This window comes from Cebus imitator, unplaced genomic scaffold (genome assembly GCF_001604975.1).
Source record: "Cebus imitator isolate Cc_AM_T3 unplaced genomic scaffold, Cebus_imitator-1.0 Scaffold194, whole genome shotgun sequence".
NCBI lineage: Eukaryota > Metazoa > Chordata > Mammalia > Primates > Cebidae > Cebus > Cebus imitator.
In genome coordinates this window covers 1,490,741-1,512,892 of record NW_016107509.1, presented here as the reverse complement: position 1 = coordinate 1,512,892, position 22,152 = coordinate 1,490,741, and the positions used below count along the sequence as shown (strand labels likewise).

Genomic DNA, 22,152 nt, shown 5'->3' with positions numbered 1-22,152 from the left:
ACAAAATATACAACTTAGTGAAGTTTAGCATATTCACAGAGCTGTGCAATCATCACCATTATATAATTTTAGAACATTTTCATCACTCCAAAAAGAAACCCCATACTATTTGCAGTCACTCCTCATTCCCCTCCCAGCCCCAACTCCTGGAATTCACTAATTTACTTTCTGTCTCTGTGGATTTGCCTATTCCAGACATTTCATATTAGTGGAATGATATGATACTGTCTTTTGAGATTGGCTTCTTTCACTTAGCATTATGTTTTCAAAGTTCATCTAATGCTGTAGCAGGTATTAGTACTTCATTTCTTTTTATTGCAAAAAATATTCCATTGTATGGATTAATCACATTTTGTTTATATATTAGTTCACTGACATTTTGGCTTGTTTTCACTTTTTGACTACTTTTTTTTTTTTGAGGAGGACGGAGTCTTGCTCTGTCACCCAGGCTAGAATGCAGTGCTGCGATCTCAGCTCACTACAACCTCTGCCTCCCATGTTCAAGTGATTCTTCTGCCTCAGCCTCCTGACTAGCTGGGACTACAGGTGCGTGCCGCCACGCCCAGCTAATTTTTGTATTTTTAGCAGAGACCGGGTTTCCCCATATTGGCCGGGCTGGTCTCAAACTCCTAAACTTGTGATCTGACCGCCTCCACCTCCTGAAGTGCTGCGATTACAGGCGTGAGCCACCTTGCCCAGCCCACTTTTTGACTATTAATAGTAGTAATGCCATGAACATTTGTTTACAAGTTTTTACATGAAACATATGCTTTCCTTTCTCTTCAAATGAATTACCTAAGAGTGAAATTGCTGAGTCAACTCTATGTTTAACATTTTAAAACTGCCCAACAGTTTTCTAAAGTGGCTGCACCATCTTACATCCCTTTTGGAAACTTAAGAAGGTTCCGATTTCTCCTCTTCCTTACTAACATTTGTTACTGTCTGTCTTTATTTTAGCTTCCCTAGTGGGAATAAAGTAGTATCTCCATGTGATTTTTTTTTTTTTAATACGGGGTTTCACCATGTTGGTCAGGCTGGTCTTGAACTCCCAACCTCAGGTGATCCGCCCACCTTGGCCTCCAAAGTGATTTTTTGTTTGTTTGTTTTTGAGAAAGGGTCTCGCTCTGGTGCCCAGGCTGCAGGGCAGTGAGCGGCATGACCTCAGCTCACTGCAAACCTTGAACTTCTGGGCTCAAGCAATCCTCCTATCTCAGCCTCCTGAGTATCTGGAACTACAGGTATACATCACCATGCCTAATTTTTGTATTTTTTGTAGAGATGGGGTACTGCTATGTTGCCCAGGGTGGTTTCTAACTCCTGGCTTCAAGCAATCCTCCCACCCCTGCCTTCCAAAGTATTTGTGATTATAAGCAAGAGCTACCACGTTGAGCCTCTCCTTCCATTACATTAATGACTAATGATGTTGAGTATCTTTGCACGCACTTATTGGCCATTTGTGTATCTTCTGTGAAGAGCTGTCAATTCGAATCCTTTGCCAATTTTTAATTATTTGCCATGTGTGTGTGTCTGTGTGTTAGAATCTGACTCTGTTGCCCAGGCAGGTATGATCTCTGCTCATTGCAATCTCCATCTTACAGGCTCAGGTGATCCTTCCACCTCAGTCTCCCAAGCAGCTGGGACTACAGGTACATGCCACCACACCCAGCTAATTTTTCTATTTTTTAAAGAGATGGGGTTTCACTATGTTGCCCAGGGTCGTCTTGAATTCTGAGCACAAGCCATCTGCCTACCTCAGCCTCCCAAAGTGCTGGATTACAGGTGTGAGCCACTATGCCTGGCCTTATTTCTCATTTTACTGTTGGGTCTTGATATCTTTTTTAACAAAGAAATAAAGTAGACCATGCATGGCGGCTCATGCCCGTAATCTCAGCACTTTAGGAGGCCAAGGCAGGTGGATCACTTGTGACCAGGAGTTCAAGATCAGCCTGGCCAAGAAGCAAAACCCTGTCTCTACTAAAAATATAAAAATTATCCAGGCATCATGTCATAAGCCTGTAGCCTCAGCTACTTAGGAGGCTGAGGCAGGAAATTTGCCTGAATCCAGGAGACGAAGGTTTCATTGAGTCAAGATCGCACCAATGCAATCCAGCCTAGGCAACACAGCAAGACTCTGTTGCCAAACAAAAAAGAAATAATTTAATTCTAAAGGTTTCTCGTAGTAAATATATATCAGTTTTGCTATTTTTCCCTTTTTCCTATATATTTATAAGTGACAGTAAGAGTTCTGAATCTTTTGACAATAGTTTTTAAAAGTCACAGAATAATTCTTTTTTCTACTATGCAGTTTGTTAGCGCAGTAATTTTTACTATCCCACATTGCCATTTGAAGGCTACCTGTAAGTTAAAAAATCTGTAGCTCTCTCTCATGTGTGCGTACTCCCACTCTCTCTCTCCACGGAGACAGAGATATATACATACACAGAAATGAAAGACATTTACTTTAATAGTTAAAATAAAAAAACAAACTCAAAGTATTTTATATGGGAATTTAGTTATAATCAGCATTGATTTACCCTAAATAGGCCATCATTTAAATATTCTTTTTGCTATATAGAAGTATTTAATGTTATTATTTATTGATAAACATCTCTAAAGTTAAGCATTTAGTACTGAAAATACCTTAAAAATAATTTGTCCTGTAGTCTACTTATTAATAAGGTCAGTTTAAATGAGTTGAGGTACAAATGAGAAACAGTAGAAACAACTCAAAAACAAAAACGCTTTACTAAAAGTATTAAGAAAATTACTTTATTAGCTATCACTTTATTTTAAATAATTGATGCTACATGCTTTATTTCTGAAATGGAGTCTCGCTCTGTCACCCAGGGTGGAGTACAATGGCGTGATCTCAGCTCACTGCAACCTCGACCTCCTGGGTTCAAGTGATTCTCCTGCCTCAGCCTCCTAGGCAGCTGGGATTACAGGCGTGCACTAGCACGCCCAGTTAATTTTTGTATTTTTAGTAGAGACGGGGTTTTGCCATGTTGGCCAGGCTGGTCTTGAACTCCTGACTGCAGGTGATCCACCTGCCTCAGCCTCCCAAAGTGCTGGGATTACAGGCATGAGCCACTGCACTGGCCTAAATGACACTATATTCTTATAAAATGTTTCCTACTTCTTTGACATTAACAATATTGTCAAAATGTATTAGTTAAGCACATATATAAATGATGTACTATATTAGAAAACAAAATATTTTTTAAAATTTACTTACTCTTAGCCACTCTACCATGTTTTCTTCAATTTCGCTATCGGCAGAGATGTCTAATATAAGACGTCGTGTCAAATGAGCTTTATGATATCTCATAAAAACATCTTTGTTCTGTACATACTTAAGTACCAAGAGCTGTATGAAAAACAAAGTTACTTTCAATTCTTATATACTCTTAGCCATCTCTCGAATTTAGACCCTTCTATATCCACCAATTGTCAAAAGTCAGAAATTTTTATGTACATATAAAGACCTAATAAATTATCTGTGAGAAATACCCAGTCCTAATATACTACTTTAAAGGTTAGCAAAATTGAGACCATAACCAAATAAATTTTTAGTCACTCTAAATATCAGTTTTTTAGATTTTACATAAATTGCAATGATATACTTTACATTAAAAAAATCAGTGGTTTTCTTCACCCAAGTTTCTCTTCTAATTATCTTTTCCACTTTTATTTTTCTGCCACTAATGATCTCTCTGGGCCTTTTTGTCTACACTTGCCCAATATCTTCTCATTTTTTTCTTGTTTGTATTTCTGGGCTTACATCATTACACTAACTGGGGTGACAAAAATGAAAGCAACTACTTAGTCTACTCTCACTCATTCTTAGCTATCTATCTTGGACTCACAAAATGCAAGGAGTAAAAAACTCCCAATCTTTCAACTATCATTCCAAATTTGTTGAAATGATAAGTCCTGTATTAGTAGCTACAATTTAATTCCTAAAAATAATCATGAAAGGAGAGGAATTAAATGGTATTTCCTTCAAGAAGCTATGAATAAAAATTTTCAGAAGAAAAAATACCCCCCCTTAGATGTCTTGTACTGTAAAACTTCATAACATTAGTTCTTTACAGATACACATTTTAAAATTGGTACTATTACAGAAAGTCCTGTAAGCAAAACACAAATTCAAAGTAAGGTAATTTTAAAAGTTGAAATTTTAAAAAAATCATGTACCACTTCTTTAAGCTTTGCTTCAATCTCTTCAGAGGTTAGTTTTTTGCTTAATGGTGTTTTTCTTAGCAACATGTCACAGTAATTGGCAAGCAGCTCAGGGCATTTTGACTCAGGCTGAGTTTTTAATCCCACCCTAAAAAACAAATTAAAAGCAGTTGATGGAAAAATGATTGATGTTTGCAAATATTTTTTTCTAAATCCAATTATTCACAAGCAAATTTCTTATGTTAAGTAGTCTGATGACCAGGTTTGGAACTAGGATAAGCAAGCAACGTATCTAGGGTGCCTAATTTAGGGAGACACTCACTGTTAGGTTCCCCTAAGTGCTGACATGGCACTTGCAGAACCCTGAGCGTTAAGAGTCTCCTTGAATTTTACACTCCAGGCCAGTGCAGTGGCTCATGCCTGTAATCCCAGCACTTTGGAAGGCTGAGACAGGCAGATAACAAGGTCAGGAGATCAAGACCATTCTGGCTAACACAGTGAAACCTCATCTCTATTAAAAATACAAAAACTTAGCTGAGCATGGTGGCACGCACCTGTGATCCCAGCTACTTGGGAGGCTAAGGCAGGAGAATCGCTTGAATCCAGGAGGCAGAGGTTGCAGTGAGCTGAGATAGAGCCACTGCACTCCAGCCTGGGCAACAGAGCAAGACTCTGCCTCAAAAAAATTTTTTTAATTTTGCACTCTAGGTGCCTTCTTGCCTCACCGTAGTGCTGACCTTGGCAATGATATTTAAAATATTTTGTTGAGAGATCTGTTAAAATACTTTTGAAAAACTGTTAAATTATTGGACATTTATGTTAACATTTAAAACTTTTTATTATTAACATGTTAAAACTGTTATTTCACTCTTTGAAATGTATCTTATATAACCCACATTCCATAATGATGATATATCTACGATTATTCATTAAAAATAAAAACTGTACATGAATTCTTCCTAAGCAATGAAGAATCTGTATCTCCATTTCACTTTCCTGACACAATTTTTTTTTTTTTTTGAGATGGAGTTTTGTTCTTGTCCCCAAGTCTGCAGTGCATGATGCAATCTTGGCTCATTGTAACCTCCACCTCTCGGGTTCAAGCAATTCTCCTGCCTCAGCCTCCCAAGTAGCTGGGATTACAGGTACCTGCCACCATGCCTGGCTAATTTTTATATTTTTAGTAGAGATGGGGTTTTGTCATGTTGGCCAGGCTGGTCTCAAACTTCTGACCTCAGGTAATCCACCTGCCTCAGCCTCCCAAAAAACTGCAGGGGTTAAACGCGTGAGCCACTGCGCCTGGCTCTTGATACAAATTTAAACATGGCATATTGTTGTTTTTAAAAAAATAACAGACACACACACACACACACACACACACACACACACACACACACACAATTTTAAAAAATTGAGACAAGGTCTCACTAAGTTGTACAGGCTAAACTCCTTCCAAGCAGCTGGGAGTACAAATACATGCCACTGCACCCAGCAGTATACTGTATCTTTATGCTTGAAAGTCTTATTTTTTAGCCTACTTCTCTAAAAATATACACAAATAAATCAAGATTTTGAAATTTCTTATGCTTATAAAAGTCAAGTATTGTTTTCCAAGGATTGAGCTATACAAATTGTAAGTATACAAATCATCTAAACAACAGTTATACTGTGCATACATATACACAAAAAATATGCATATGTAAAAGTAGACTACATGTATCGACTCTTAGCGGGGCAGATGAAACTTTTTTCTTCCCAATTATAAATCCAGGAATCAGCATAGATTCTATTTATTTTATTTTTATAAGTTTGTCTTTGCCCTGAGAAATCTTACTCACATAAATAAGTAGATGGGACTAGAGTTTTGCTTATGATGTCATCCAATTATTTGAGCACCTCCTGAGCCATTTGCAAAACAAAAAAATCCACACTAATCTAATATTAAAAATTACTTTTAATGATGCATATTTAAATAATGGCTAACATCAGTGAGGTGAGGAATGGAAAAAATAAAATAAAAAAACAACAAAAATAATAGCTAACATCAACTGTGCTGAAAGCAAAGAGGTAGAAACTATCTGACTAGGATCTGATACCTAATTCACTAGAAATTAATTTTATGTACATCAATACCAGTATTTCAAAATATTCCTGTCTTAGGCAATCTGAAGGTTGTCACATTCTGAGGCAAAGCACCACAGCAAGAATCAAGAAAGATATGCCTTTCTTTGCAAAGCGGAAATGGGTAATTGTGAAAGAACTAGAAAGGAAAAGCTGCAATGATACTTCCATCACAGGGCGCAATTTTAGAAAAGAGTGAATGTGAGGTTGAAAATTTAGAAATGGATTTTCTTGAAAGTATCCACACTCCATTAACTTAATGAGAATCCATCCACTTCTCCTTGCAATGCCTGGCCCAGGTGTGAGCTACTGTAACTATCCAAGCGATCTACCTTCCTGCCTTCATTCAACCTGTTGAGGGGACAGCCATCAGTTCTTATTTTTGTTTTGACATGGACATCTTGCTACATTGCTCAGGCTGGTCTTTAACTCCTAGGCTCAAGCAATCCTCATTACTCAGCCTCCCAAGTAGCTGGGATTACAGCTATTTGTCTTATACTGTTTCTTTGAAGGTAGTGTGTTATTTTTTCCCCCGTGGCTGTTTTAAAAGTTTTATTATTGTTGTCAGCTTTAAGCTGCTTACTGTGATGTACCTAGGAATGGTTTAATTTGTATTGATCCCACTTGGATTCACAGACACTCTTAAATCTAATCAATTTTGGTCAATACTACTTCAAATATTGATTAATATCCTCTTTTCTATGCTCTATGATTCCAATTATATATGGTTTTAGACACTTTCTTTCCTCAGATAACAATTTCCACCTATGTGTCCATTAATATGTATTGTTTCTTCATTGCTATCTATTATCTAAGCTTATTAATAATTACTGAGATATAATTCACAAAGCATACAATTCACTCAAAATATACAATTCAGTGCTTTTAAAGTATATTCACAGGGTTGTGTAACCATCACTATAACAAAATTTTAGAACATCTTCATTATCCCCAAAAGAAACGTCATAACTGCTAGCATTCAAATCCCATTCTCTAGCTAATCTCCTCTCACCTCGAAGGCCTGGGCAACAACTAGTCTACTCTATGGATGTGCTGAATCTGGATATCTCAGATAAATGTTATACAGTAAGTAGTATCTTGTGACCTGCTTCTTTTACTTAGCATCGAGTTTTCAAGATTCATCCATGTGTCATAGCATGTATCAGTTTGTTCATTCCCTTTTTTAACATGTATCTTTTATTGAGAGTAAAACAGAATAATCATTTTAATCATTTTTAACTGTAAAATTCAGTGGCATTAAGTACATTCACAATGCTGTGCAAACATCACTGCCATCTATTTCCGGAACTTCTTCATTATCCCAAGCAGAAATCTTGCATACATGGAACAGTAACTTCCCATCTCCCTTTCCCCATCCCCTGGTAACTTTTATTCTACTTTTTGTCTCAATGGATTTGCCTGTCCTTGATACCTTATACAATTCTATTCATGCAAAATTTGTCCTTATGTGTCTGGCTTACCTGAATCACTAGAACGTTTTCAAGGTTCATCTATCTTGTGGCATATAGCAGAATAACAACTCCTTTCTTATGACTGGATAATATTCCACTGTATGGATACAGCACATTTTGCTTATCTATGCAGCTAATGGACATCCGGTTGTTTACACTTTTTGGCTATTAAGAGTACTGCCACTATACTATGAATATTTATGTGCATATTTTTGAATGAAAGTATGTTTTCATTTCTCTTTGGTATACACCTCAGAGTACAACGGTTGGGCTGTACAACTCTGTTGAACTTCTTTTGTTTATTTTTTTTTCTTTTTAAAAAGATGGGGTTTCACTGTGTTGGCCAGGATGGTCTCCATCTCTTGACCTTGTGATCCACCCGCCTGAGCCTCCCAAAGTGCTGGGATTACAGGTGTGAGCCACCACACCCGGCCGTTGTTTATTTTGTTTTTTAAGGGTAGTCAAGCGAAGCAGCGGGAGTGGAGAAAACAACTACATCTATAACTGGTTGTGATCAATTAGTTGTAAACACCACTGCACTTGGACAAGCCTATGCTGAACTTTTTGAGGAACTACCAAACTGTTTCCACAGAAGGTGCACCACCAACAATATCATTCCAGTTTTTCCAGATCCTTACCCACACTTGTTGTATCTGTCTTTTTTATTTTAGTCAACATACTGGGTATGTTGTGGCTTCTCACTGTGGGGAAGCTATTAGTTCTAATTAAAGTCCTTATGTGTTAATTCCAACATCAGGATCACCTGAGAATCTGCTTCTAAAATGATTTTTCTTTTAATTAAATCAATTTCTCTGTCTTCATAGGACTAGCAATGTACTGAATACTGGACACTGTATATAAAAGAACCACACAGACATAAGATGATGTTATCCTGCATTAAGAATGGGTTCACCCTTTGTTCTGTTATGAAAGGAAATCAGTCCATCTCTCCAGGGTTAGCTAATAGAAGGAATGTCCCTCCTGGACTTTCAATTCAGTGTCCAATGGGTTTTGTTACTCCAGTCCTGACCACCAAAACATCTACTGCCCCCAGCAGTACTGCTTAGCCTGGGCCAAACCTACATTCTCAGCTGCTGCTTCTCCTTAGGAAACAGTTACAAATCCTCAAGTAACCTCTGAAAGGTTTATCTGGCATTTCTGTATATTTCAATTCTTCGTCATATCTTTTTCTGTAGCTCTTACATAACATGAAATTACTATTTTCTACATTTACCTGATTTTCTAGTTGTTCTCAGGAGAAGCATTGGTCCACCACAAACTACTCCACTCCTTCTCATAAGCAAGTCTCCTAAATAACTTAGATGCTACTACCAGTTTATTCTTCTAAAACAGGGCTGTTCAATCTTTTGGCTTTCCTGGGCCACAATGGAAGGATTATCTCGGGCCACACATAAAATACACTAACACTAATGACAGATGATGAGTTAAAGAAAAAAAACCAATTGCCAACAAGACTCAATGTTTTACAGGAGTTTACAAATGTGTGTTGGGCCACATTCAAAGCGACCCTGGGTCTCACGTGGCCTGTGGGTTAGACAAGCCTATTCTAGAACATTACCCCCTCCACATTTCCAATAGCCACACCACCTATTCTACTGCCTGGATCAGCTAATGATACGTATTCTACTGCACAGAAATTTTCTACTTTATGAGACAGGGTCTCACTCTGCTGCCCAGGCTGGAGTGCAGTGGTGCCATCATAGCTCCCGGCAGCCGTCACATTCTGGGTTCAAACAATTCTCCTGAATAGCTAGGACTACAGGCGTGTGCCATCATGCTCATGTGATTTTTGAAACCTTTTGTAGAGATGAGTCTCACTATGTTGCCCTGACTGGTCCTAACTCCTGGCCTCAAACAATCCTCCCACCTTGGCTTACCAAAGTGCTGAGATTACAGGCATTAGCCATGGCACCCAGGCTAGAAATGTTCTACTTTAATGTGGAGCTAAAGGTAGGACCTTAGAATCAGAAAACAAAGAGAAACCCAGCAGTACTCACTTCTGGGAATCTATCCTGTAGATAAAGATTCACAAATACTAAATGTGCAATACTATCATCTGTAGCACTAATAGTAATAGCAACATATCAGAACTACTTAATGCAGCAATAAAGAACCAGTTAAATAAGGTACAGTACATCTACCAGACAGAATGCCATGCTGCTATTCAGCATAATGAGGTTATGAAAAACCAATATAAAACAATATAATGGCAAAAAACTGAGACCAAATGCCCTTAAATCAGGAATAAGACAAGGATGCCTGAATTTACCCCTGCCATTGTTACTGTAGTAGATGTTCCAGTCAGAGCAATTAGGCAGAGCAAAGAAAGAAAATAGATCCAAATTGGAAAGGAAGAAGTTAAAGAATTTCTATTTGCAGATGTCATGACCTTATATACAGAAAAGCTGAAAGAATCTACAAAAAAGCTTTCTGAGCTAATACATCAATTTAGGAAAGCAGCAAAGTACAAAATCAACACATAAAAATTATTTGTGGTTGGGCACGGTAGCTCATGCCTGTAATTCTAGCACTTTGAGAGGCAGAGGCAGGAGGCTCACTTGAGCCCAGGGATTCAAGACCAGGCTGGGCAACATAGCAAGACCCTGTCTCAAAAAAAATTAGCCAGACATGGTGGTATGGGCCTGTAGTCCCAGCTACTCAGGAGGTGGAGGCAGGAGGACTGCTTGAGCCCAGGAGGTGAAAGCTGCAGTGAGCTGTGATTATGCCATCGCACTCCAGCCTAGGTGACAGAGAGGAACCCTGTATGAAAAAAAAAAAATCAGAAAAAAAAATATTTGTGTTTTTATACACCAGCAATGAACAATCTAGAAGGAAATTAAGAAAACAATTCCAGGCTGGGCACTGTGGCTCCTGCCTGTAATCCTAGCACTTTGAGAGGCTAAGGCGGGAGGACCACTTGAGTCCAGGAGTTGAAGACCAGCCTGGGCAACATAGTGACAGACTGTCTCTACAAAAAATAATTAGCCAGGTGTGGCGGCCTGAACCTAATTAGCTACTCAGGAGGCTGAGGTAGGAGAATCACTTGAGCCCCGGAGGGCAAGACTGCAGTGAGCCGTGACTGCGCCACTGCACTCCAGCCTCAGTGGCACAGTAGACCTTATCTTCAAAAAAGAAGAAAGAAGAAGAAAGAGAGGAGAGGAAAGGAGAGGAGGAAAAGAAAGCAATTCCACTTACAATAGCATCCAAAGAAAATGCCAAAGTATAAATTTAACCAAGAAAGTGGAAGACTTGTACACTGAAAGCTGCAAAACATTGCTGAAAGAAATCTAAAAAACAAATGAAAAGAAATTCCATTTTCATAATTGGGAGACATAACATTAATAAGTTCAATGCATTTCCTATCAAAAGTTCAAAGGTCTTTTTCACAGAAATGGAAAAGCTGATTCTCAAATTCATATGGAATTAGAAGGGAACTCAAATAGCCAAATGACCTTGAAAAAGAACAAAGTTGAAACATGCACACGTCTTGCTTTTAAAGCTTATCACAAGGCTGTAGTAAATCACAACAATGTGGTTACCAGCATATGGACAAATATATAGACCAATGGAATTCACCTAAGCATTCAAAAATAAACACATACATCCATGACCAACTGATTTTTGATAATGGAGCAAAGACTGTTCAATGAGTGCTGGAACAACTGGATATCCACATGCAAAAATATGAAATTGGCCCTCTCACACCATATACAAAAACTAACTCAAAAATCAATGACTTAAATATAAAAGCCAAAACTATAAAAGTTTTTTTTGTTGTTGAGACGAAGTCTCACTATGTTGCCCAGGCTGGAGTGCAATGGCACGATCTTGGCTCACTGCAACCTTCACCTCCCGGGTTCCAATGATTCTCCTGTCTCAGCCTCCCAAGTAGCTGGGATTACAGGCATGCACCACCACGCCTGGCTACTTCTTTTCACTTTTAGTAGAGGCAGGATTTCACCATGTTGGCCAGGCTGGTCTTGAACTCCTGACCTCAAGTGATCCACGTGCTTTGGTCTCCCAAAGTGCTGGGATTACAGGTGTGAGCCACCGTGTCCGGCCCTATAAAACTCTTAAAAGAAAACATAACAATAAATCTTTCTGATTTAAATATGAAACCAAAAGCAAAATCAACAAAAGAAAAATATAGGTAAATTGAACTTTATCAAAATTAAAAGCTTTTGTGCATCAAAGGATAGATCAAGAAAATGAAAAGATAACTTACAGAATGGGAGAAAATACTGGCAAATCATACATCTGATAGGGATCTAGTACAAGAATATATAAAGAACTCTTACAGCTCAACAACAAAGACAAAGAATCCACTTAATTATGGGCAAAAGAGCTGGGCATGGTAGCTCATGTCTGTAATCTCAACACTGTGAGAGGCTGAGGCAGGAGGATCTTTTGAGGCCAGCAGTTTGAGACCAGCCTCAGCAGCATCGCAAGACCTTATCTCTAAAAAAAATTAGTCAGTCCCAGCTACTCAGGAGGCTGAACCAGGATGACTGCTTAGGCCCAGGAGGTGGAGGCTGCAGTGAGCTACGATCACCCTTGATAAAGGAAAATAAAAGAATGGCAAAAAAAAAAGATGAAACATTGCTCAACATCAAGAGTCATGAGGCAGATGGAAAATTAAAATATTAAGATACTACTACATACATCCCAAATGACTAAAATTAAAAGAACACTAAACACTGGTGAGAGTGACGATCAACTGGTACTCTCATACTCTGTTGGTGTAAGTCTAAAACAGAGTAACCACTTTGGAAAGCAAACTACTGTTACATGCCAAAACATAAAAGAATTTCAAAAACACAATGCTGAATGAAAGAAGCTTTACACAAAAAGTACATAGTGTGTGCTTCCATTTATACAAAGTCCTAGATTAGGCAAAACTAATCCATATTGGGGGAAATAATCAGGACAGCAGATATCTCTGGAAGGAGGTGGGTGGGACTGACTGTGAATAGACATGAGGTAATTCTCTAGAATGTTAAAAACAGCATACATGTTAATGGGGTATAAGCATTTGTCAAATCTGACTCAAATGTACACTTAAGATTTATGCATGGGACTATATGTAAAATTTACCTAAAAACATAAACATCAAATTCAATGAATGCATGCTGAAGTGTTTAGGGACTGAAGGTTACTGATGTCTGCAATTTCTTTAGAAATGCACTTAAAAAGTTGACTGATGGACCTAAATAGATACATATTTGATAAAGCAACTATAGTAACTCTGTTGTAAATTTGAACATTTTCATAAAAAAATTCATAAAAAAAAAAATATGCTCGGGATTGGGTGCAGTGGCTCATACCTGTAATCCCAGCACTTTGGGAGGCCAAGGCAGGCGGATCACTTGAGGTCAAGAGTTGGAGACCAGCCTGGCCAAAACCCCGTCTCCACTAAAAATACAAAAAAATTAGCTGGGCACGGTGGCATGTGCCTGTAACACCAGCTACTCGGGACGCTGAGGCAGGAGAATTGCTTGAACCTGGGAGGTGGAGGTCGCAGTGAGCTGAGATCACACCACTGCACTCCAGCCTGGGTGACAGAGTAAAACCCTGTCATAAATAAATAAATAAATAAGCAAGCAAGCAAACTTGGGTGAAAGAGAATGAAGAAGGTCTCTATCTAGTCATGCGAAGAGATGGCCAAGATGTAGTGCTATACGTTTCACATATTTCACAGTTTATAAAAAAGAACATAATATATGCCTTTCTAAAACATGTCAGTATAATATGGTATGACTCAGAATGTCTTCCACCATCATACTACGTACTACTTCCACATCAAGCAACGTACACTGCTCAAAAAAGACAAAATGAAAACACTAAATGAAAAATACTTGATTGCTTTTCCTTAAGAAATGCTATTTTTCAGTATTTTTCAAGTATTTTAACATTATATATAAAATTTCTTTAAAATGGTAATTCTTAGCTACAAGTACATCGAAAGATTTTTTTCAATTAACCTTTATTGCGATTTTGTACTACTCTCAAAGTGCTATAACTAGCTCAGATTTATTTCACAAATTTCAGTTGTCAGATTTTCCATAAGCTACACTTAGCACAGGCATATTCATCTTACCAATTATAGAACAATTTTTTAAAAACAGTAATAGCAAAATTTACATTAAAACGGAGTTCTTTTTATATCATTATGGTAAACTGAGTCATTTTCTATGCTTCTTTAAGTAATAGAATACTATTAGTCACTAATGAGGGAAAAACAATCAAGCAAAGGTCCTAAAAGATTAGGAATAAAATATTTTTTTCTACTTGAAAAAATAATCAATTTTTAAATTGTAAAATAATAAAAAATTATAAATGGACTTTAATAGCCAAAAGCAGCAAAAGTCACAAAACTAACAACAAAAACAAACCTAACAAGGTACCTTGTATACCTAGTTAACCCATATTACACACAAAAAAATTTAAGTATTTTAAAGTATGGTTTTTAAAAACTTACCCCTTCTGCTTCAAAGGTAATTCAAGTTTAAATATGGTAGCATCATTAACAACTGCTTTATATGCCTGCAAAAAATAATTTGTAATAAAATAGTTATTTTTAATATTTAAAACATACAAAGTTTTATACACCCTAAAACACATAAAAATATGCCAGTTTTTATTTCTAATAGTATATCTGCTAGACAGAATTTGCCTAGTCAAAGACTTGAGCATGTTCTTTGTCATATTATAATTATCAATATTCTCAAGTGAGGTTTTCTTTTTTTTTTTTTTTTTGATAAAGTCTCACTCTGTCACGCAGGCTGGAGTGCAGTGGCGTGATTTTGGCTCATTGCAACCTCCGCCTCCCAGGTTCAAGCGATTCTCCTGCCTCAGTCTCTCAAGTAGCTGGGATTACAGGTGCCTGCCACCACGCCTGGCTAACTTTTCTATTTTTAGTAGAAAGAAGGTTTCACTATGTTGGCCAGGCTGCTCTCAAACTCCTGACCTCAGGTGATCTGCCTGCCTTGACCTCCCAGAGTGCTGCAATTACAAGCATGAGCCCACGTGCCTGGCCTCAAGTGAGGTCTTTTTTTGTTGTTTTCTTTTTTTTTTTTTTTTGAGACAGGGTCTCGCTCTGTCACACAGGCTGGCTCAGCTCACTGCAACTCTGGCCTCCTGGGTGCAAGTGATTCTCCTGCCTCAGCCTCCTGAGTAGCTGAAACTATAGGTACGCACCACTGTACCTGGCTAATTTTTGTATTTTTAGTAGAGACAGGGTTTCATCATGTTGGCTAGGCTGGTCTCGAACCCCAACCTTAAGTGATCCACCCACCTCAGCCTCCCAAAGTGCTGCATTACAGGTGTCAGCCACTGCACCCAGCCTACACAACTGTTCTTGCTAAAGTCACTGGTAACTTCCATGTTGCTGAAGATAATGGTTAATCTCCATCTTATTTGATTTATCAACAGCATTTTAAACAGCAGATCATACCCTCCTCCTGAAAGCACTTTTCTCACTTGTCGCTTAGCACATAACATTCTCCTGGTCATTCTTTCCTTCTCATGAACGATGACTCTTCATTTTTCTAACAATAAAATATCAGAATGCCCTAGGCCAATCCTTGGATCTGTCCTCTTTTCTGTCCTCACTCATTACCATATGGATGTTTAACAGATATTTCAAATTTAACTTATTTAAAACTGAGTTTCTGATCACTCTGCAACCATCCCTCCAAAACCAGTTTCTCTTAGTCTTCCCTATCGCAGCGAACACATCCTTCTAACGGATCAGAACACAAATCTGAGTGTCATCCCTGACTAGTCTCTATCACATTCTACATCTGATTCAACAGCAAATCCTGAATAGTCTATATTCATAATATAATCATAATCTCAGCAATCCCTCTTCTAGGCACATACCCAAAGGAAATTAAATTACCACTTCATAAAGATAACTGCAGTCCCACATTCACTGCAGCATTATTCTCAGTAGCCAAAATATGGACACAACTTCAAAGTCCATCAATGGATAAAGAAACTGGTACATATAAACTATGGAAGACTGGAAGACCTTATGCTAAGTGAAATACGCCACAGAAAGAAAAATATTGCATGATCTCACCTATACGTGGAATCTTAAAAAAAATTCAAATATACAGAGAGAGGGACAAAAGAGTAGTAACCAGTGGCGAAATAGGCAGAAAAGAAAAAGGGAGATGTAGGTCAAATGATACAAAGTAGCAGATACTCAGGATGAAAGTCTAGAGAGCTAATGTACAGCATGAAAACTACAGGTAGTGAAATTATACTGGGCTGAGCGAGGGGGCTTATGCCTGTAATCCCAGCACTTTGGGAGGTTGTGGTGGATGGATCACTTAAGCCCAGGAGTTCAAGACCAGCCTGGGCAACATGGTAAGAGCTCATCTCTACCAAAAAAATTACAAATTAGCCAAAAGTGGTGCGTGCCTGTAGTCCTGGCTACTACTCAGGAGGCTGAGGTGGGAGCATTACCTGAGCGCAGGCAGGATGAAGCTCCAATGAACCAGTTTGTGCCACTGCACTCACTCTGGCCTGGGTGACAGAGCAAGACCCTGTCTCTAAATAAATAAATAAAACGAAATTATATTCTATATTGGAATCATGGTAAATAAGTAGACGTTGGGTGCTCTTGCTACAACAACAAAACAAAACAAAACAAAACAAAAAACAAGAAAATAGGTAACTATGTGAGAAGATGGATAGGTTTATTTCCTTTACCAGTGAGATGACAGAACTGAGAAAGCATCAGGGCAGGTGAAGAGTTCGCAAGGAACATGATTTAAAGGGAGAGCCACCACCAGGGTGATGGCTCATGTCAAATAAGTTCTTAAATGGTATTCCTCCTTCTTTCTTCCCTTCAGTCTATTTTTTTGCAACAGCCAGAGCGATCCTGTTAATACATAAATCACATCCTACCATTCTGTTTAAAAATTTTAAATGACTTTCCATCCTATTCACAGTAAAAACTAACTCCTTACCACGGCTCAGAGTCTTACATGACCTGGCTTCCCATGAAGCCTTTGCAGGCTACTCAACTTAAGACTTCACACCACTCTATCATGTCTATACTCCCTTAACTCCTTTGCTACTTTATCTACTTATTTATTTGTTCTAAAATAGACAAAAAGGGGCCAGGTGTGGTGGCTCACACCTGTAATCCCAACACTTTGGGAGGCCAAGTCAGGAGTTTAAGACCATTGTGGCCAACACAGTGAAACCCCAACTATACTAAAAATACAAATTAGCTGGGCGTGGTGGTGGACGCCTGTAATCTCAGCTACGTGGGAGGCTGAGGCAGGAGAACTGCTTGAACCCAAGAAGGGGAGGTTGCAGTGAGCTGAGATTGCACCACTGCACTCCAGCCTCGGCAACAAGAGCGAAACCTCATCTCAAAAAAACAGAAGAAAAGAAATTAAAATAGAAAAAAAGAGTGAGAAAAAAATCCTACTGGACAAAGTTGTCTTTTTAGAATCATTCAAACTTAGGAAGTAATGAAAAGTAGTCAAAGAAGAGAAAAAACTAACAGCAATTTCTTGTTATAGGTTTACTACACTAAAAAAGATCAACGCTAAGGACAGCATTGTGTTTCATTATCATTATCGTATTCTAGTAAGGATGGAAAAAGAGGGTATGCAACACAAATGCTTCCTGGGAAACAAGGATAAGTATAACAAAATCTCAAAGGAACCCCATGAAAGGACAAAGGATGAAGGAATCAACTCTGCTTGGGATGAGTTGTGGAGGGAGCAGGATATCAAGAAGTTCCAGGGTAAGTATTCTTTGAGCTGGGTCTGAATGGAAGGATGAACAGGAATTCAACAGATCAGTAATATTCAAAAACAGAAAAATATTCTTGGAAAAATGAGAAAAAAGCAACTAACTAAATTCTAATTCATAAGGCTACCCAATGCTTAAAAAATGCTTACAATGCTTACAAACAAAACAAAACAAATATAGTTGCCCTCCACTGATGAAAAATAATAGTTGCTAGGTTTTTAAGTTTATAATAGTAAAATGATGCAAACTGATTACTAAATTATGAGAGTACAACTTTTAAAGCAGTGTTTTTTTTATATATAGGAATATGTACCTTATCTCTTGCAGTAAGAAATCGTGGATCGTCTTGAAAAGCTTCTTTGACGAGTTTACTAAATCTATTAAATAGTGTAAGTAACTGCTCAACATATTTCTCAGAGTCCTAGAAACAAAAGGTTTTATATTTGAGTTTTTAAAAGGAAAGGAATAAATAACACACAAAAAAATGAGAAACTATAAACATAATTTTAATAAGATTCATTTAAAACTGGGGACATTGTTTCTTAAAAACAAAATTAAAAGGTGTTCCAATATTACTGTTTTGCCATTTCAATTACTATTTCCAATTCTGCATTTAAAACAATTTAATGTTTTTATTTGTAATTAATACATAACTATACCTATTATGAGGTACAATGTTATATTTCAATGCATGTATATATAGTATAATGATCAAATTGGGGTAACTACTATATCCATCACTTCATTTATTAATTTGTGGTAACAACACACAAAAAATCTCTTCCAGCTATCGTGAAATATACACTACAATGTTACTTGCTATAGCCCCTCTACTGGGTGTAACAGAACACCAAAATTTATTCTTGCTATTGAACTATAACTTTACACCCATTAACCAACCTCTTCTGGTCCCTTTACCCTCAGCCTCTGGTAACCACTCACTATTCAATTCTGCATTTAAAAAATAGCCTTGATATATATCTATCATTGCCATTGAAAAAAACTTACAGTAGTAATAGTTTCAGCAGCTGCTACCATATCTGCCAGGCCAGCACTAATGATATGTTCCTCCAAGTCTTTCAACATTGGCTCTATACCATTAGGAACTTTGTCCATCAATGAAAACATTAAATGTAACTCTGGAAGGACAGAACATATTCATGTAATCATTTCATTTACTAGAATAAGACTTTAGAGAAATATTAGTTAAAAGTTTGTGATGTTAACGGCCGGGCGCGGTGGCTCAAGCCTGTAATCCCAGCACTTTGGGAGGCCGAGGCGGGTGGATCACGAGGTCAAGAGATCGAGACCATCCTGGTCAACATGGTGAAACCCCGTCTCTACCAAAAATACAAAAAATTAGCTGGGCATGGTGGTGCGTGCCTGTAATCCCAGCTACTCAGGAGGCTGAGGCAGGAGAACTGCCTGAACCCAGGAGGCAGAGGTTGAGGTGAGCCGAGATCGCGCCATTGCACTCCAGCCTGGGTAACATGAGTGAAACTCCGTCTCAAAAAAAATAAAAAAAAATAAAAAATAAAAAAATAAAAGTTTGTGATGTTAATAGTACTCTGCGGATACAATGTGATTTTGGAGTAGTTGGGTTTTTTGTTTGTTTGTTTGTTTGTTTGTTTTGAGATAGGGTCCCACTTTGTTATCCAAGCTGGAGTACAGTGGCATGATCATGGCTCACTGCAGCCCTGACCTCTTGGGTGCATGCAATCCTCCCACATTACCCTCCTGAGTAGTTGGGACCACAGGCACATGTCACCATGCCTAATGTTTTCTGTAACTTTGTAGAGACAGGGTCTCCCAATGTTGCCAAAGCTGGTCTCAAACTTTGGGGCTCAAGCAATCCTCCCACCTTGGTCTCTCAAAGTGCTAGGATCACAGGTTGAGCCACTGAACTTGGTCTAAAAATTATGTTAAAAAAAATCTAATTAAAAGTGATCAGGCTGGATGTGGTGGCTCACGATTGTAATTCCAGCAGTTTGGGAGGCCAAAGTGGGAGGATCATTTGAGCCCAGGAGTTAAAGAGACCAAGCAGGGCAACATGGCAAAACCCATCTCTACCACTAAAAAAAAAAAACAAACAACTTAGCTGGGTGTGGTGGTGCATTTCTTTGGTCCCAGATACTCGGGAGGTTAAAGTGTGAGGATTGCTTAAGCCCAGGAAATTGAGGCTGCAGTGAGTTGTGACTGCACCATTGCACTCAGCCTGAGTGACAGGGCAAGCCTGTCTCAGAAAAATAAAAAATTTTAAAAAGTGATCAAATACTGTAAAATCCCACTCCTTTCTTTAAAAGGTCATTCATTTGGCCAGACACAGTGGAAACCAGCCTAGGCAACATGGTGAGGCTCTGCCTCTACAAAAAATTCAAAAATTAGCCAGGCATGGTGGTGCACAGCTGTAGTCCCAGACACTCAGGAGGCTGGGAGGTAGGAGGATCGCTTGAACCCAGGAGGTCAAAGACACAGTGAGTTCTGATCGTGCCACCGCATTCCAACTTGGGCAACACAAGGAGACCCTGCCTCAAAAGAAAAAGTGAGTCATTTGATTTTCAATGCAAAGAAATACTTATTTACACACAAGATTAGTATATTTCATAAGGTGATTGCAATATTAAATATACAGCCACATCATCAAAAATGAGTAGTAATCACAAAATCAACTGTATTAGAGATTATAATATAAAACTATATTCATAAAAATTTACAAAGCACTTTATGTTATGCCACTTTACTGACCATCACAAAAACCCTACCTCATGGGTACTGATTACCATTAAATAAAATATTTTTGAAGATAGTACAACATTGATCAGAGTTAACTATAATTAGACTGGCACACAGAATACAAGTATTTTGTTTATGCCAATAAAGCAGCTTGCTTTTTACTACTGAATTACTCCTAAAAAGTGTATGAACTTAAGTGAATAGAAATACGTACTTTAAATGCAACTAGCAATTAAATAGGACCTTGCAGTTAGATGTAATAAAATCTGGAAACTCAGAAGTAAGTTGATTTAAAAAAAAAAAAAAAAAAAAATCACTTGAACCCAGGAGGCAGAGGTTGCAGTGAGCTGCGATCGTGCCACTGCACTCCAGCCTGGGAGACAGAGCGAGACTCAAAAAAAAAAAAAAAAAAAAAGTTAAAAGCAGTTTTATTGGTGTAGTAGGTATATGTGCATTTTTTTTTCAGTTTTTTATATATTTGCTATCTCTCAAAACATACCCTTTTAAGAAAACATTGAAGTAATTTAAAAATATCCTTTAGAAATCTTATAAAGTATTTTTGGGGATAGCAATGAAGACTAATAACATGAAGTGTTTTATTACTTTCTAAAAAGATTCACCATAGGTTCCACACAAAAGTCAAATACCTAGTTCTAATCCATAAACATATGTTTACAGTTCAAATTGGCCTTTAAAAGCAGTGTCCTGTTTTTGAGAAAAAAAGTGGAAATTCACCATACACATACACAGATTTTGACAGCTTAGGGGGAACATCTTAAAATTTAAGTTTATATACTCTTTAGCAGTGCCTCTGTGCTAAATATTTTATCATTTTCCTTAAGCATAGTTCACTCTAACAGATATATCTATGTAGAAAAGAATCATCTCAGAGCAACTTACTAAGTGATTTGTTTCAAAGATACCCTCTTAAAAGATTATGAAAACTTTATGTGATGTTTTACCTACTTTCAGTTTCATTTCGCTTGATCATGCCTTGGCACTCAGCTAAGATAGTCTCTTTAAATGATGTCACCAGGGCATTTACACAGCATTCCATGAGCTGAAATATATCAAAAATTAGTCAAGGCTACTATAAGCTATATAGCACAAATCTACTCAAACTCACAAAATAAAACAATATTGTTCAACAGAAAAATATTATACTGAAAGTAGATTTCACTTACCTTTACTATAGGATTACTGAAGATGGATATGCTATACTAGTTTACCAAAGTATATTTTCCCCTAAGGAAAAAACTATAGAACTTAGGCTCTCTTTAGAAATTTTAACAAAAGTCCTCAAGGAGGGGAGAAAAAAACTAAAAATATACAAAACCAAACTCTGATTAACTAACTCTTCCTGTCTGGAGAGAACCTGTTTTAGAATTAGGTTATAAAATTCTAGAAGTATGAATACATTCACTCAACAAACCATTATTGAATGCCTACTACGTACAGGCACCAAAGAAGTGTTTATGAGACAAGAATAAACTATAATTCCTGCTCTTGAAGCAATCACTGTCTAATTGAGAGTGAGGAGGGCAGTAAACTTAAACTGCTATGCATAACTCAGTTAAGTGGCATCACACACATACACGAACACACATACAACAAAAAATAAATAAAAACAAACTTAGTAAAGACTTTTTTCAGGCCGGGCGCGGTGGCTCAAGCCTGTAATCCCAGCACTTTGGGAGGCCGAGGCGGGTGGATCACGAGGTCAAGAGATCGAGACCATGCTGGTCAACATGGTGAAACCCCGTCTCTACTAAAAATACAAAACATTAGCTGGGCATGGTGGCGCGTGCCTGTAATCTCAGCTACTCAGGAGGCTGAGGCAGGAGAA

At 37.9% G+C, this 22,152-nt stretch overlaps 1 protein-coding gene across 2 annotated transcripts in view; it reads right to left on the bottom strand.

Moving 5' to 3' along the window:
- The window catches only part of CUL5 (cullin 5), a 107,413-nt gene that overhangs the window by 15,262 nt on the left and 69,999 nt on the right, over positions 1-22,152 (bottom strand). For both annotated transcript variants that reach the window (XM_017547056.2, XM_017547057.2), the window contains exons 8-13: positions 21,273-21,366; positions 18,582-18,712; positions 17,887-17,994; positions 14,275-14,339; positions 4,198-4,330; positions 3,236-3,367 (exon numbers count right to left, since the gene is read on the bottom strand). In XM_017547056.2, coding sequence (XP_017402545.1) covers positions 3,236-3,367; positions 4,198-4,330; positions 14,275-14,339; positions 17,887-17,994; positions 18,582-18,712; positions 21,273-21,366 — 663 coding nt within the window. The remainder of the gene's footprint in view (positions 1-3,235; positions 3,368-4,197; positions 4,331-14,274; positions 14,340-17,886; positions 17,995-18,581; positions 18,713-21,272; positions 21,367-22,152) is intronic.